We start from the raw sequence: 19,002 nt of genomic DNA, 5'->3' as shown, positions 1-19,002 counted from the left end.
TGCCCCTGCAACCTTCATGAGACTGATGGACGACATCTTGCAGCCCTTCAAAAATGCATTTTTGGTGGTGTATTTAGATGACATCTTGATCTTTAGCCAGAGTTGGGCAGAGCACCTCCACCATATTCGACGGGTCCTTCAAACCCTTCAACAACACAAGTTGTGTGCTAACTTGGAGAAATGCACCTTTTTTTTGACCCAAGTTCAATATCTAGGGTACGTCATTGATGAGTAGGGTGTAAATGTGGACCCGTCCAAGATACAACTAATTCAAGATTGGCCAACCCCAACCACTCTAACAGAGCTCTGCAACTTTTTGGGTCTTTCCAATTTCTAGCATAGGTTTGTGTTAGGGGTCTCTCATACCACTTGGCCTTTAAGTCAAGTCACCAAGGGAACAGTGAAAGTAAAGTTCTTTTCGTCAAAAACCCAGTAGCGAGAGGAAGACCCAATCCCACCCCTCCCCCCAAAGCTCCACAGGGCAGATAATCCCGCATCTCCAAAGCCATTAAAAGAGCCAGCTTGGAGGTGGCTTCAGGCATACAAACTCCCATTGACCAGGTCCTTAGAGAAAAGGGGAACCCTGCCTCTGTGAACCCATGAAAGGCCTCTCCTTTAACTGCAGGGGTTTAGCCAGCCCTAACAAAAGGCTGGCTCTAAAGAGGCTTTGTCAATCAAAACAATTGGATTTCTTAATGCTACAAGAAACTCTTGGCAATGGACCACTGGTCCTCAAAACAATTAAATCTTTCCTTCCCAACTGGGAGTTCTTCTTCCTAGATGTGAGAGGACGCTCAGAAGGTCTAGCCTTGGGGTTCAACATCTCCTCAGTTAAAATTATCAATGCCTGGGAAGGGCAGGGTTTCCTAGGAGCAGACATCATTTCCAATTCCCCCATCACAGAGAGGCCTACTGGGAAAGCTTACTACAGTCAGAATTCATGCAGACAGAGAACATAATTATAAGGGGAGATCTAAATTTCTCCATGGGGCTGGTAGAATATTGGGGACACAGGGCACAATCTGATGCCCTAATTGGCTTCTTCGAGAAATTACTGGATGACTATGACCTCATAAGCATAGACTCAACCTGCAAAATGCCTACCTGGAGGAATCGTCGCATTGGGGAGCATGCCCTTGCCCGTCGATTAGATCGTTTCCTTATCAGATCTCCTCTCCTAAACAGTCTTGGCCGAATCAGGCATTGGGTCAGCTCTGGGGGCAGCTCAGACCACTCTCTGATTTTTCTGGAACTTGAAGATGAAGCCAGAAAAGCCAGGATCCCCCTTCAAATTCAATGTTGCTTGGATTGGGGAAGAAGGGTTCCAGGATCTGGTAAAAAGGAATTGGACCCATTATAACAGGGAGGACGGGCTGTCTCCCGGATCTGCCATCACAAAAAACCTAAATTGTCTCAAACAGAAAACAATCACCTGGGTGAAGACCAGAAAACAAAAAGAAGAGGAGGAACTGGTCAAGATTGAGGCAGAACTGGCCCAACTCGACTCTTTGGGGCTGACAAGCTACTCTACTCTCGACACAAGGGAACATCTCGTTAACCTAGAAAAGAAAAAAATAAAACTTCTGAGACAAGCCAAAGAGACATGGCGACTAAAGAGAAGAGAAACTTGGTTAAAAGTTGGCGACGAAAATACTAAGTTCTTCCAACAGTACACCAGAGGAAGGTGTAATATCAACACCATCTGGGCTATAAGGGACCAAAATGGAAGAGAAGCCAACACTTTCGCACAGCTAGTGAATCTAGGGGTTCGGCATTACTCGAATATCTATAAGAACCCAAGAGTAGCACACATAGCAGAAATACTCCAGGTTGCCGAAGTGGTAGCTCTTTTTGTCGAAGAAGAAGAAAAGGAGATGCTAAACTTGCCCATCACCATGGATGAGTTGGAGGCCACCCTCAAAAGCCTGGGAAAAGACAAGAGTCCTAGGCCAGATGGCTGGCCCATTGAATTCTACATCACTTTCTTTGAGCTCATCGGCCAAGACCTCCTACTAGTTGCCGAAGACTGCCGAACCTCGGGAAAAATGTCTGAAGCCTTCAGCTCCACCTTCATAGCCCTCATCCCCAAAGTGGACAAACCGCAATCCTTTGATTACTACAGACCTATCTCCCTTTGCAACTATATCTACAAGATCATCTCCAAAATAATCGCACTCCGTATCAAACCGATTCTATCTAGGATGATCTCTAAGGAACAATTCGCTTTCCTCAAGCACTGCCACATCTAGGAGGCTACAGGAACTACTCAGGAGATGCTCCATTCCATAAAAATTACTTCAAAAAAAGCATCCATCCTTAAAATAGACTTCTCCAAAGCCTTCGACAGAGTCAACTGGACCTATCTACAGCTCATGCTCACACACATTGGTTTCCCCCACCAATTCATCAAGTGGATGGGCTGCTGCTTCACGTAGGTTTCTTTCAGTGTCCTAATAAATGGAGCAGCTTCAAATTTGTTCCATGCAGAAATGGATCTCAGAAAAGGCTACCCTCTCTCCCCTTTGATTTTCCCAATGATAATGGAAGGACTCAACAAACTCATAACATCAGCAAGGAACAATGGCACTTTGGGAGGAGTGGAAATCAATGACGGGACCACCATTTCTCACCTTCTCTTCGTTGATGGTATTCTAATTTTTCTAAATGGAACCTATGGGGATACCTCTAGTTTCAAGGCAATATTAACTCTCTTTTGTAAAGCTACAAGAATGGAGCTGAACTATACAAAATCAACAATCATATTCAACTCCTGCCTACGAAATGAACAAAGATTCGCCTCTCAACATTTCGGCTTTGTGAGACAAGAGCTGGAAGACGGCCTAAAATACCTGGGATTCAGACTCAAGCCTAATGGATACCACATTTCAAATTGGGCATGGATGATAGCTAAGATTGAAACTCGCATAAACATCTGGCAACAGAGGTGGCTCTCCAAGGCAAAGAAGGCTCAAATCAGTCCAAGTCATCCTTGAGGGGAAAGGGTATAAAAAATTGGTTTTTTGTGATCCCTATTGGAATGGACAAAGCATCTAACAGAGAGCAGGTCCAAGGGGAGAGGCATGGAAAAACTACTCGCCAGGCCGTCTTAAACGAAAGAAATTGGAGGCTGGGGAAAAATGTCCTGCCACAACTTCCAGCAGTGGAGGCCATGTCAAGAAATCCTTTCCACAAATATTTCTTGAGCTAGAAGACGTGAGCTCTATACTAACCACATACTGGCTACATAGATATCACCCCAGTGCTTCTTAATCGATGGTCTATGCTATTCGATCTAGAGAAGGAGAGCCTTGGGGAACGGCTTACAAATCAGAATGGGCCGATGCCTACCAAGGTAGTGGAAATGCCCAATCCTACCATAGGAAATGAGACAGGAACTTATCGCGGCCGGTTACACACTCTTGCTCATATCAAAGAGGATGGCGGTCGAGACTCCCTACAGACAATGGCATCTTTTGAAAATGGCATCAGAGATAGATGGAGTATGGATTGGTCACATTTCATGGATGCCTGGAAGAGGCAAACATCAAGATTACAACAAGAGAAGATAGGCTAATTTGGGCAAAGGCACCCAACGGAAACTACACCCCCAAATCTGGGTTTGCGGCCATCATGGAAGCTCGAGCAATCGGCCCACAATGCTGGTGGTGGAGATCCATATGGAAGCTGAAAGCTCCCCACAAAGCACGACTCCTCCTCTGGTCTATCCTTTCAAACAAAATCCCAACAGACCTCAACTGACAAAATGGAGCATACATGAGCTTCAAGATGTAGCCTCTAGCAATATAGTGATGGAGGACACCAACCACCTATTTCTCCACTGCCCTATCTCAGTGGATATCTGGAATATAATTACCACAGGGCTAAATGTTCCCTGTCAATGGACCGGCAATAACATAAAAGAGGCATGGGAAATCTGGTGGTCCAAAACTAACAGCCAGAAGCAAAAAAATCTATCTTCCATCATCTGAATGTAGAATACTAGATTTTAGTTCTTCCACAATTAGAATTTGAATATAGCCCCCCCCCCAACATCCCCAGGCCTCTACAATTCTATCCCCTAAGACTCCTGCCCCTTCCCCAGTCCCAAACACCCCCAGCACTACCAGCCACCCACCCTGCATGGCTCAGCCCAACCTAAGGATGTGGTTGGAGCAGTCTTCACTTGTCCGAGTCAGTGAGCTATAAAATAAAAGTGGGACTAGGGAGAGGCACCAACAACTTCGCAGAACTAAACAGTCTCAGACATCTACTCCTCTTTGCCAAGGAAAAACACTGCCACAATATACAAATTTTTGGGGACTCACAGCTCATCATAAATTGGCTAAATGGGACCTATAACTGTCACGTGCACACACTCAGAGACCTGGTGGAAGAAGCTATTGCATTAAAATCACAGTTTGAGTCTTTTGTCTGCTCTCATATTTACAGGGAAAGGAATGAAGTCGCTGATCTTCTTTCCAAAGAGGCCGCGCAGCTGACTAGAGGACAGTGGATAATCCAGGAATACAGGGATGGAGACTTTTTCCAGATCTACCACAGGCCTTACATCGACGAGGCGGTACATCCACAGGACTGATCGATACGATCATCCTAGTTTATGTTCACTGTTTACTCTTGTTTTTGTTTTTGTTTACTTCTACAGAACTATGCAAAAAACAGTAATGTTTTATTTTTTTTTATCCTTCAAGTTTAATGAAGGAATATGTATATTTATGCTAACAAAACTGAACAACAGAACTGATCCACCACCTGACAGTAGTGAAAGCATTGCACAAATGCTAGCATACAACTTGTAATTTTCTTAAAAGCTTAATGAAATTACGCATTTTTTTTGGAAAAAAAGAAACCTTCAGTGTAACTTAGCATTCGCCCCCAGGTCCAAAGGGCACGCTGAAAGAGTTATGTGCTTTTTTTGGCCCCTCAAATATATAACAAAAACATATGGACAAGGTCATAGAGGAGTACAAGGACATTTTCGGCTCACCCACAGGGGTACCTATACACTGTCAAGTCAAGCACTCCATCGATCTGAGAGGTGCACGCCATAGCGCAATGGACCGATCTATTGATTCTCTGTTCTGGAGAACAATGAGATTAAGATTCAGGAACTATTGCAGAAAGGGCACATCACATGAATCTCATCACCCTATGGGAGCTCGATTATATTGGTACAGAAGAAGAATGGGACCTGAAGACTCTGTATTGACTATCGAGCACTGAACAAGATCATTGTCGGGAATAGGTACCCAATCCTGCAAATTGATGACCTTCTAGGCCAGCTCAAGGGGGCCAAATATTTCAGCCAGATTAACTTGAAGTCAGGTTATCACCAGGTGCCTATCAAACCCTCTGATGTGTGGAAGATTGCCTTCAAATCCAAGGAGGGAATTTTCAAATGGTTGGTCATGCCGTTCGGATTAACGAATGCCCCTGCAACCTTCATGAGACTGATGGACGACATCTTGCAGCCCTTCAAAAATGCATTTTTGGTGGTGTATTTAGATGACATCTTGATCTTCAGCCAGAGTTGGGAAGAGCACCTCCACCATATTCGACAGGTCCTTCAAACCCTTCAACAACACAAGTTGTGTGCTAACTTGGAGAAATGCACCTTTTTTTTGACCCAGTTCAATATCTAGGGTACGTCATTGATGAGTAGGGTGTAAATGTGGACCCGTCCAAGATACAACTAATTCAAGATTGGCCAACCCCAACCACTCTAACAGAGCTCTGCAACTTTTTGGGTCTTTCCAATTTCTAGCATAGGTTTGTGTTAGGGGTCTCTCATACCACTTGGCCTTTAAGTCAAGTCACCAAGGGAACAGTGAAAGTAAAGTTCTTTTCGTCAAAAACCCAGTAGCGAGAGGAAGACCCAATCCCACCCCTCCCCCCCAAAGCTCCACGGGGCAGATAATCCCGCATCTCCAAAGCCATTAAAAGAGCCAGCTTGGAGGTGGCTTCAGGCATACAAACTCCCATAGACCAGGTCCTTAGAGCAAAGGGGAACCCTGCCTCTGTGAACCCATGAAAGGCCTCTCCTTTAACTGCAGGGGTTTAGCCAGCCCCAACAAAAAGCTGGCTCTAAAGAGGCTTTGTCAATCAAAAAAATTGGATTTCTTAATGCTACAAGAAACTCTTGGCGATGGACCACTGGTCCTCAAAACACTTAAATCTTTCCTTCCCAACTGGGAGTTCTTCTTCCTGGATGTGAGAGGACGCTCAGGAGGTCTAGCCCTGGGTTTCAACATCTCCTCAGTTAAAATTATCAATGCCTGGGGAGGGCAGGGTTTCCTGGGAGCGGACATCATTTCCAAATCCCCCATCACAGAGAGGCCTACTGGGAAAGCTTACTACAGTCAGAATTCATGCAGACAGAGAACATAATTATAGGGGGAGATCTAAATTTCTCCCTGGGGCTGGCAGAATCTTGGGGGCACAGGGCACAATCTGATGCCCTAACTGGCTTCTTCGAGAAATTACTGGATGACTATGACCTCATAAGCATAGACTCAACCTGCAAAATGCCTACCTGGAGGAATCGTCGCATCGGGGAGCATGCCCTTGCCCGTCGATTAGATCGTTTCCTCATCAGATCTCCTCTCCTAAACAGTCTGGGCCGAATCAGGCATTGGGTCGGCTCAGGGGGCAGCTCAGACCACTCTCTGATTTTTCTGGAACTTGAAGATGAAGCCAGAAAAGTCAGGATCCCCCTTCAAATTCAATGTCGCTTGGATTGGGGAAGAAGGGTTCCAGGATCTGGTAAAAAGGAATTGGACCCATTATAACAGGGAGGACGGGTTGTCTCCCGGATCTGCCATCACAAAAAACCTAAATTGTCTCAAACAGAAAACAATCACCTGGGTGAAGACCAGAAAACAAAAAGAAGAGGAGGAACTGGTCAAGATTGAGGCAGAACTGGCCCAACTCGATTCTTTGGGGCTGACAAGCTACTCTACTCTCGACACAAGGGAACAGCTCGTTAACCTAGAAAAGAAAAAAATAAAACTCCTAAGACGAGCTGAAGAGACATGGCGACTAAAGAGCAGAGCAACTTGGTTAAAAGCTGGCGACGAAAATACAAAGTTCTTCCAACAATACACCAGAGGAAGGTGAAACATCAACACCATCTGGGCTCTAAGGGACCAACATGGAAGAGAAGCCAACACTTTCGCACAGCTGGCGGATCTAGGGGTTCGACATTACTCGAATATCTATAAGAACCCAAGAGTAGCAAACATAGCAGAAATCCTCCGGGTTGCCGAAGTGGTCCCTCTTTTTGTCGAAGAAGAAGAAAAGGAGATGCTGAACTTGCCCATCACCATGGATGAGTTGGAGGCTACCCTCAAAAGCCTGGGCAAAGACAAGAGTCCTGGGCCGGATGGCTGGCCCATTGAATTCTACATCACCTTCCTTGAGCTCATCGGCCAAGACCTCCTGCTAGTTGCCGAAGACTGCCGAACCTCAGGAAAAATGTCTGAAGCCTTCAACTCCACCTTCATAGCCCTCATTCCCAAAGTGGACAAACCACAATCCTTTGATGACTACAGACCTATCTCCCTTTGCAACTGTATCTACAAGATCATCTCCAAAATAATCGCACTCCGTATCAAACCCATTCTATCTAGGATGATCTCTAAGGAACAATTCGCTTTCCTCAAGCACCGCCACATCTAGGAGGCTATAGGAACTGCTCAGGAAATGCTCCATTCCATAAAAATCACTTCAAAAAAAGCATCCATCCTCAAAATAGACTTGTCCAAAGCCTTCGACAGAGTCAACTGGACCTATCTACAGCTCATGCTCACACACATTGGTTTCCCCCACCAATTCATCAAGTGGATGGGGTGCTGCTTCACGTCGGTTTCTTTCAGTGTCCTGATCAATGGAGCAGCTTCAAATTTCTTCCATGCAGAAAGGGGTCTCAGACAAGGCTTCCCTCTCTCCCCTTTGCTTTTCCTACTGATAATGGAAGGACTCAGCAGACTCATAACATCAGCAAGGAACAATGGCACTCTGGGAGGAGTGGAAATCAATGACAGGACCACCATTTCTCACCTTCTCTTTGTTGATGATATTCTAATTTTTCTAAATGGAACCTATAGGGATACCTCTAGTTTCAAGGCAATCTTAACTCTCTTTTGTAAAGCTACAGGAATGGAGCCGAACTATACAAAATCAACAATCATATTCAGCTCCTGCCTACGAAATGAACAAAGATTCGCCTCCCAACATTTCGGCTTTGTGAGACAAGAGCTGGAAGACGGCCTAAAATACCTGGGATTCAGACTCAAGCCTAATGGATACCACATTGCAGATTGGGCATGGATGATAGCTAAGATTGAAACCCGCATAAACATCTGGCAACAGAGGTGGCTCTCCAGGGCAGGGAGACTCACTCTCATCAAATCAGTCCTTGAGGCCATACCGGTATACTGGATGTCCCTGGCTTGGATCCCTAAAGGCATCCATCACAGAATCAAACAGATCTATTGTAGATTCCTTTGGAGGGGCCAAACAGCTGGAAAAACTTTCACCTGGGTCAAGTGGGAGAGGATAGCAAAACCAAAGAAATGGGGAGGCTGGGGATTAAAGGAACCCCAAGATTTTTCCAAGGCTTTGGGAGAAAAATTGGCCTGGCAAATCATCACCACAAATAGTCTCTGGACTGAAGTGATCTACAACAAATACATCTATCCACAATCAACCACAGATTGGCTACGTAGCACATATCACCACCAAGTGGGGGTCTCAAATATCTGGAAGGCAGTCACACACTCTATCAATATCATCAAATTAGGACTGGCCTGGAAGGTGGGGAACGGCTCACAAATCAGAATTGGGGCCGATGCCTAGGAAGGTAGTGGAAATGCCCACATCCTACCATAGGAAATGAGACAGGAACTCAGCGCGGCCGGATACACACTCCTTGCTCATATCAAAGAGGAGGGGCGGTCGAGACTCCCTACAGACAATGGCAGGCTTTTGAAAATCTGGGCATCAGAGATAGATGGAGTATGGACTGGTCACATTTCATGGGAGGCCTGGAAGAGGCAAACATCAAGATTACAACAAGAGAAGATAGGCTAATCTGGGCAAAGGCACCCAACGGCAACTACACCCCCAAATCTGGGTTTGCGGCCATCATGGAAGCTCGAGCAATCGGCCCACAATGTTGGTGGTGGCGATCCATATGGAAGCTGAAAGCTCCCCACAAAGCACGACTCCTCCTCTGGTCTATCCTTTCAAACAAAATCCCCACAGACCTCAACCTGACAAAATGGAGCATACATGGGCCTTCAAGATGTAGCCTCTGCAATATGGTGATGGAGGACACCAACCACCTATTTCTCCACTGCCCTATCTCAGTGGATATCTGGAATATAATTACCACAGGGCTAAATGTTCCCTGTCAATGGACCGGCAATAACATAAAAGAGGCATGGGAAATCTGGTGGTCCAAAACTGACAGCCAGAAGCAAAAAAATCTACCTCCCATCATCTGTTGGGGCATCTAGATTATCAGGAACCACAAAATCTTCCAGGACAAAGACATTCTGGGAGCGGCAATATGCAACAACATCCAGGCCATCTACAATTCTATCCCTAAGACCAAGCACCACAACCCCCTCGAACAATAATCCCAGAAACTATAGACAAGGGCCAGCCTTGGGCATATTTTGATGGCTCAGCCCAACCTAAGGGATGTGGTGGTGGAGCAGTCCTTCACCTGTCCGAGTCAGTGAACTATAAAATAAAAGTGGGACTAGGGAGAGGCACCAACAACTTCGCAGAACTAAATAGTCTCAGACATCTACTCCTCTTTGCCAAGGAAAAACACTGCCACAATATACAAATTTTTGGGGACTCACAGCTCATCATAAATTGGCTAAATGGGACCTATAACTGTCACGTGCACACACTCAGAGACCTGGTGGAAGAAGCTATTGCATTAAAATCACAGTTTGAGTCTTTTGTCTGCTCTCATATTTACAGGGAAAGGAATGAAGTCGCTGATTTTCTTTCCAAAGAGGCCGCGCAGCTGACTAGAGGACAGTGGATAATCCAGGAATACAAGGACGGAGACTTTTTCCAGATCTACCACAGGCCTTACATCGACGAGGCGGTACATCTACAGGACTGATCGATATGATCATCCTAGTTTATGTTCACTGTACTTTTGTTTTTGTTTTTTTTTACTTCTACAGAACTTTGCAAAAATCAGTAACGGTTTATTTTTTTTTCCTTCAAGTTTAATGAAGGAATATGTAAATATTTTTGCTCAAACAACAAAACTGAACAACAGAACTGATCCACCACCTGACAGTAGTGAAAGCATTGCACAAATGCTAGCATACAACTTGTAATTTTCTTAAAAACTTAATGGAAATTACGCATTTTTCTTTGGAAAAAAAGAATACCTTCAGTGTAACTAGCATTTACACCAGGAGGTCCAAAGGGCACGCTGAAAGAGTTATGTGCTTTTTTTGGCCCCTCAAATATATATACAAAAACATTTGAAATAGAGGTGGAAGGATATGCGGGGCATGACAATGAAAACCATAGTGTTTGGAGCAAAAGAAGAGGCAGGCCTAGAAACAAAACCATTAGTAGTTTGAGAGAACCCCCAACAATGAGAGGTGACAATGACCTTAGAAAATTGAAGCCATTGAATTGTAAATCTTGTTCAACCCATTGTGTTTTTTTTTTTTGGAAAATAAGTCGTAGGTTTTAATGCAACGATAAGTTATGTACAAGTTTATGAACCAAATTATAGAGCTTGAAGATCTAATCTCTTCATCCAATAGAATATTAATAGTATAGACCTTATAATGTGAAATCGATGTCGAAAGAGTGGATTCATAACAACAAATATCGAGGAAATTGAAGGTGTAGCTTAAAATTTCTTAGGAATGATGTTTAAGCTATGCAAATCTTGTTACTCCAAACATACATAACATAATTTATTTTAATGCTTGGAAGTTATATGAAGTCCCTCTTTTCCAAGCATCTACAAATGATATTGTAATGTTAGGGATATGTATATTATATTCTAATAATGTGTCCAACTATCCTGGTTAGGGTGTGCAATAATCAACGCATGGATTAGAGTAGTTAGGACTTTGTGGTCATGGGTAGGTTTATTTTTTGGGAAAATTAGCAATCCACTAAAGAAAAGTAATCACATGGATCCACGAGAAGGCATTACAGATTACCTTGGTCTGCTATAGTCAAATTTGAAATGGCCAAGCTTTGAGGTATGCATTTTCTCACCTAGGTAAAGTTTGATTGAATATAGTCATGTAACAATCTATAAGCTAATATTTTGGGAATATATTGTTGGAAGAAATGATAGTAGCCTCAATTTGCAGTTGTTATAATGTTTATTTGAATATGGTGGTGATTTGACATGTTTTTTTTACACTACAATGGTTATATATATGATATGATATCCAATTTTAAGGTCACAGCCAGGGAAAATTTTAAGAACCCCCCCAAATTTATATGTATAAAAAATTGGCAAATCTCCATGGTATATAGGAAAAATGGAAGGCGATTTTATCAATAATATAATATGTATATATAATTTTTTGGCGAATCTCTCACCAAGCATGGCGAATAATTTACTCAATTATAAAATCTTGTAAGATCTTGGTGAGTCTTTCACTAAATAATAAAACTTTGTAAAGTCCTAGTGAATCTTAGCATTGTGAACTCTTAAAGAATTTTTTGAAAAAGTATAAAACCATATATGACAAGAGCCACATGGTGGAAATACCACTGTTTTTTTTTTCACATTTCCACGACATGGAACTTGTTTATAAAATTACAAAAAAGCCAACCAAGTCCCTTATAATATGTAGGTAAGCTTATAACAGAGTCTGATACCTCTACTATGCTTGTCTTCATTCAAGTGTCATAGCCGCTATACTTAACACTATGAATCACAACTCTCTTAGAACTCAACTCTATAGTGTAATTAAAACCTTTGGAAATTGAATCTGACAACTCTATAAAAAGGATTAATGAAATAGAAGCTTTTGTGAATGAGCCCACTAACTATCATTGCTAAATAATCAATCTAGACTATGAAGTCTTCCATCTTGATCACAATCATGCTCACGATCAAGGGAGTGCGATCACCGGACCTGACATAATGGCCATCATAGCTTCCAATAATCAACAACCACCTTGCAAGGACATCATAGCTCATGTCTCATGAATTTTATTCATCAATCTTAACTGATATAAATATTATAAAGATAATATTAAAATCCTCTCCAGATTCACTGTTAATACAAGGGTAAAGGAAATTTTCTAGCTCAAGGCACTAGCCAATACCAACTTTGGTATTTGTGACCCCTTTGTGGGGATGCACCTACCCTGCCCCATTGGGTTTTTGCCTTGTAACATAGTTCAAGGATCACAAGACTTTCCAATCTTCCTACTCCATTAGACACACTTTATATGCTATACATAGTGAATGGAAAAGAAGCATTATATAACACACAATTTCACAGAAGGAAGAAAAATCTTAACCACTGATTAATAAAGAATAACAAGTAGTGTAATGATATGTTTTGAGTTATTTATTTACAAGCTATAAAGAATGTAGTGGAATGGAAAATATTACGTAGGCAACTCTTCAATATTTTCTACTAATATGTCTGTGCATGTACATATGAAATTAAGAGCATTGTTGAATACAAAGTTTCCTTTTCTCTTGCCTCCATTTTGACAAATCAGTGTGAAATCAGTGTCACTTTGAATCTCCTTTCCTGTGTGGATGTTTTGACAAATCAATGTGAAATCAAAGTCACTTTGAATTTCCTTTCCTGCGAGGGATCACATCCACAATTGATTAGTAAAAGATAATCTACTATATATTATGTTCAAGAAATTGACTGCAATCTATAGTGGAAACAAGACCTCAATTCTTATTCTGAATTTGAATATCTCAGGACAACATAAGAGATAAAAATGCATATGGCCTTAGTAGCTAGAAAACAATCACTCTATCATTACAAGACCACCTAGATTTCGTCACTTAATCTAAATAATGGCACTAGTTGCAGTGCTTATTTGCATTAACACCATGGAAAAGCAACAACAATGTTTCAAACCACACTTACTGGAAAATTTGTAACATTCCGAGAATATTTAATGATAGCATCTGAACCTCGTAGATATGGTGGGGAAACTAGGGAACCCAATCTTGGAAGATATCTCATACCAAATCTGAGAAAAAAATAAAAAAGGGAAAAAATCAAAATCTATAAATCAAGCAATGAATTGTTTACAAATCAAATACAATTCCTTTAACTAACAGTTAAATTGTGGTGATATATTTAAATATTTAGTAAGAGGGGAACTTCAAACCATGGAATATTACCTTTGTCATTACTGTCATCCCTCAGTGACTGAGATTACAAATCAATACTTATGGAAAGATTGTAAGAAATTCTATGAAATAGTAAAGCATAACCTCTATTTTCAAGCAAAAAAATCAAGACATTGTTACATCAAGAGCCATAATTGATACATAATCAATGAATCAAGTCCTTGTATGGCACAGGCCTGTTTCACAACCTTTATTTTCTCAATTACAAAATCAAGACATTGTATGTGGTTATTGCCAAAAGGAAACTGTGTTCTAATTTGGAAGAGGATCTTATCAAAAGACATGGATTTATTCAAAGCTACAAAGCCTAATGGGTTACTGAAAAATAAGTTGGAATATGGGATCATGATACTTAAATTGAAAAAATATGCTTTCCTTTTAGAAACATTACAGTTATACAATGTTTTTTGAAAGCATTAGAATTTGAAACTGGGCCTTTCTATCAAGACAAATTTTCATTAACAGAATGTACTTTCCTACCTGAAACGTTGTGGATATCCAAGAAAAACTTGAAAAGCATAAGAGAACTTAGCATAATGTACTTTCTTTCCTTCCTTAACATTCTTAAAGAGTTGAGGTTCCCAAGTCATCAGGTAACTTTTGAAGGAAATGACAGTTAGTAATAGTCCAATTGACAACTGAAGATGTGTCACAAATACGAGGGGGCATCTCCTCCAAATCACAAAAGTGCTCCAAGTTAAAATCTAGCATTATTGGAAGCTTAAAGCTCGATTGAGTGTTATTGAACCCAGACATTTTTCCAATCTTCACTAAAAGCTTAAAGATAGCTTCTCTAAGTTCTACATGACTTTACTATGCTCTTGAAGTGGGGGCACATGCAGCCTCTCCAAGTGAATAGTCTTAAACTAAGTGAAGATAAGGCCGATAGATCATTCAGTGTGGATCTCTTTAACCCATAATTGAATACTATGTCTATCTTGAACCCATAATTGAATACTATTAGGACTTTCAAATTTTTCATGGAACTCAAAAATGTTGGAAGAAAGTATTTGCTCCAGAAAAGAGTAAAACTAAAGCCTCTGCTTGAGGAAAATTGATGTCACACCACTAATACTTCTCCATGGAATCTGTATAGGTAAACCACAAATGCAGAATTCCATTAGAATATTGTGTTTACTGAATACACAAATGAAATCATTGCATTTCTTTAAAATATATTTTGAAATCAAAATTACCGAAATTACATATCGATAACCTAGTGGATGTAGGATAAAATTCACCCATGTCATTCACATAAAGCATGAGAAAAAACCTAATACTATATATAAAACCAAGAATTCAAATTCATCAGTTATAGGGACCTCGTAACCACCCTGCCAATACACAAGTATGTTCCTGTTTGTAGTTAGAAAAATTACCCAAATTACAATCTATTTACTCCAGCCTATGTTGGAAAGTTATAGAAGGATGACTAGTGCAATCAATCCATTCCTTTTAGCCCTGGATTTGTTTCAGTTTAAAACATAAGTATACAAATATACTTTTCCAATGTCTACTGCTACTGAGCATTAGTTAATTCATAAGAAAGTATGTAAACATACAAACATAAATTCACACTCATGAATATCCCAACTTTCTATCAAGTGCTATGACTAGTGATGGAAATCACAATTATTTTCAAAAGCCTGGAATCATCCCTAAGCATCCTCTATGAATGACCCAGCGCCTTCCTGGTTAGCTCTCTACATTAAAGTTGCAACAAATAATATGGCATTAGGCATGGCTTGAAAGTAACAAACCGATGTAGAACTCAGGCATAGATGGCAAGTGCAGACCGCGTTTTCAAGATATCGGTTAGAAAATCCATAGCATATAATATCAAAAATTGAGAATCTTGGAACAGCACACTTCAGAAGGATTTTCAAGAGCCCTGCTGGGACCAATCTTGCTGAGATTATCAATGTGGCATCTCATTTTCCCAGATTTGTAAACATCGAGGATGTTGAAGCCCTTACAGATCCTGTTTCCATGGAAGAGCTCAAAAGCACGATCAAATGGTTTCAGAAAGAAAAGAGCCCGGGACCTGATGGATGGACTATTGAGTTCTACATTGCTTTCTTTGATATTTTAGGGGGTGATATCTTAAAGGTGGTTGAAGAAAGCAGAACTTCGGGACAAATCTACCATGCGATCAACTCCACTTTCATCGCCCTCATCCCCAAGTCCGACTCTCCCTCTTCTTTTGATGACTTCCGCCCCATCTCCCTGTGTAATGTCCTATACAAAATCATTTCCAAGATTATTGCCAACAGGATCAGGCCAATCCTGTCCAAGCATATTGCTCCCCAGCAATTTGCTTTCCTAGAAGATAGACAAATTCATGAAGCCATAGGATCTGCACAGGAAGCCATTCATTCTATCTGGACTAAACATCTGAAGAGTATTCTCCTCAAAATAGACCTCTCCAAGGCTTTTGACCGAGTCAGCTGGCTCTTTATCAAGATGATCCTCATTCATTTGGGCTTCCCTCAACCCCTCATCAACTGGATTATGGCTTGCATTACATCCCCCACTTATAGTATCCTGATAAATGGTGCAGCTTCCCACTTCTTCCACTCAGAGCGAGGTCTGAGACAAGGCTGTCCTTTATCCCCCCTACTCTTTCTCCTGGTCATGGAAGCCTTGAGTCGATTGATCATCTCGGCAAAAAGGGAAGGAACTATCAGAGGCCTGAAGATATCTGAGGACTGCTTCATTACACATCTGTTGTTTGTAGATGATGTTCTTATTCTACTCGATGGCAGTATTCAAGACACCTCGACATTCAACAGGATTCTAAAGCTATTTGCACATGCCACTGGAATGGAGGTCAACCGAACCAAATCTTCTATCACTTTGGTAAATACCTCGGTCAATGAATCTTTTACTGCTCGCCAAGCATTCCCCTATACCACACAGCCCCTGGACAGGGGACTAAAATATCTGGGTTACTGGCTAAAGCCCACCACACAGAAGGTGGCGGATTGGACCTGGCTGATTACCAAAGTGGAGAAAAGGATTACTTGCTGGAGCTTCAGATATCTATCTAGAGCGGGTAGACTCACCTTGATCAAATCTGTTCTAGAAGCCACCCCAGTTTTTTGGATGGCCCTTGCCTGGATCCCCAGGAACATCCTATCAAAACTCAAACAGCTCTGCTCCAGATACCTCTGGGCTGGTAACAAAGAAAAACGCACATTTGCCTGGATAGGATGGAAAGCGATTGCACTGCCCAAGAAATGGGGAGGCTGGGGTCTGAAGGACCTACCTTCCTTCGCTAGTGCGCTGGCGGCCAAGATGGGATGGGCATTGCTCACCTCGCAAAGCTTATGGACTAACATTTCATATCATAAGTACATTTGGCCTCTCAACATCCTGGATTGGGCGAGGCTCCCAGCTTGGAATAAGACAGGCATTTCCTCAATCTGGAAAGCCCTCCTTCATTCTCTCCCACTGATCAGGAATAACATGGCATGGAGAATTAGGAATGGATGCAGTGTCCGCATTGGATTAGATCCATGGAGCGGATGTGGTGGGAGACACAGGCTCCCACAAGAACTGGTGCTATATCTATCTGCCCAAGGAACCAAATTCATCTCACAAATCGCGGACCAAGAACAAACAGACCTTTTCCATCAGGCATGGAAAAATGCCGCACAACTCAACCTCCCACAGAGATGGCACGATGCTTGGAGTGAATTCTGTGAGGCCCTGATGGAATCACATGTCAGAATAACTGAGGGACCGGACGAAATCATTTGGCACCTGGCGGATAGTGGGAGGTATACACCAAAAGAAGGTTATGTTCACATCATATGGCAGAGAAAACCCGAAGTTCTTGAACGCTGGTGGCACAACTTATGGAAGCTATCTGCTTCCCCACGCTCAAAGCTGTTCACCTGGTGCGTTCTCAGAAACAGAGTACCCACGGGTGAGCACCTCATGCGAAGGGCCCATTTCGGACCAACGAGATGCGTACTGTGCAAGAATGCCAGCGAATCCACAGAGCATCTATTCCTGAGCTGTAACGCGGTCCTTCAATTATGGATCAATTTAAAACAGGATATGAAATTCGCGGGTGAATGGAGAGGAATCGACCTCGTTAATGCATGGATCGATTGGGGGAACAGACATAAAGGCACCAAATTTGTAAATCTGCCCATTATCATAAATTGGTCCATTTGGAAAGCTAGAAACCAACTGATTTTCGAAGAGAAGGCCATTCAATGGCCACTTATTGAAGCCCGGATCATATGTGCATATAATGAATTACCTGATCCTCCTCCTCCAAAATCTCGCATTCCATCCCATCCCCCCGCCATTGACAGGGGGACTCCTTGGGCATACTTTGACGGGGCAGCAAATGCCCAAAGTAGTGGGGGTGGGTTCATACTGCACAAATCTGGAAATCACTCCTATCGCATCAAGGCTGGTTTGGGGGCCGGGACCAACAATTTCGCTGAACTAATATCTCTTCGACATCTGCTTCATTTTGCTTTAAGCCACCAATGTAACAGCATAAACATCTACGGAGATTCACAGATCATTATTAATTGGTTCAACAGCACCACTACATGTCACATTCACACACTCAATAACATACTTGATGAAGTGCTACAGTTCAAGACAGCTTTTAATCACATCTGCGTTTCTCATATATACAGGGAACACAACCAGGATGCTGATAAACTTTCCAAGGAGGCCACGCTGATGGAGAAAGGACATTGGGAGATAACTGAGATTTTGGAACAACAGGAGAAAAAGTTTTACCACCGCCCATATATAGACCCACAATATCCTACTGTGGGTCTGCATGAGAACTGATCTCAAATTAGTAGAAGGACAGCAGCAGTACACAGAACTGCGATTTTTGTAATTTTTTGTAAACTGATGGACGCCATAAGGCATCAACTCATTGAACTATACCGACCATACAGCAATATTTTGCAACAGCAGATATATGTATTTATTTTTTTGGTAAATGTACAGAGATACCAATGACAAATTGGGCATATGCGGCACGCATCTACATATGTAACCTTTCATCATTAATGAAATGTTTACGGATTTTTCCAGTGGAAAAAAAAATATCAAAAATTGAGAAACTCATAATGTCCTGTGTGTTGAATATTGTAGCCAATTTTCTCACTGATTATACTACAGAGCATAAAACTGCTCATAAATTAACGTAACACACAGGCTTCATATTCCTTGTATATGGCTTCATATTCCTTGTTTTTCTTCAAGTTTGTTGCCATTGACCACACAGACCAGAGATAAATCATGGAGGAACTTCATTGAAAGCATGGATATATAACATTGAAATAGTAACTGCACATATTTTGAATAAAATTTGTAATGTTTTACGATTGCAAAGAAAATTAAATATGTCAAAATAAAATGTGGAATCTGAATTTGCTTTACAAGACTTAAATTATTAAAGATAATAACAAATCTTCCCAACCATTCAAGATAAATCTGATTTAACTTGAATGCACATATTCTTTATTTCCATTATCTAAATGTTTTACTGTCATGAAAAATAGATATTTCCATCTCAACATATCCTTGATCATTTGACA

The 19,002-nt window shown here is 41.7% G+C and overlaps 1 protein-coding gene across 1 annotated transcript; it reads left to right on the top strand.

Annotated features, from left to right (window-relative positions):
- Nucleotides 1-1,259: 1,259 nt before the first annotated feature.
- LOC149220431 (uncharacterized) lies at nucleotides 1,260-18,244 on the top strand. Its single transcript, XM_089387096.1, has 2 exons — nucleotides 1,260-2,047; nucleotides 15,364-18,244. Exons 1-2 carry the CDS (start codon nucleotides 1,260-1,262, stop codon nucleotides 18,242-18,244), a joined length of 3,669 nt encoding a protein of 1,222 aa, XP_089243222.1.
- Nucleotides 18,245-19,002: the final 758 nt, after the last annotated feature.

The sequence above is a fragment of the Pinus tabuliformis genome, chromosome Q (assembly GCF_031772625.1).
Source record: "Pinus tabuliformis cultivar Carrire ecotype Pingquan chromosome Q, CPIR1, whole genome shotgun sequence".
NCBI lineage: Eukaryota > Viridiplantae > Streptophyta > Pinopsida > Pinales > Pinaceae > Pinus > Pinus tabuliformis.
Note: the sequence above shows the minus strand (reverse complement) of the source record. Positions and strands in the feature narration are given on the sequence as shown.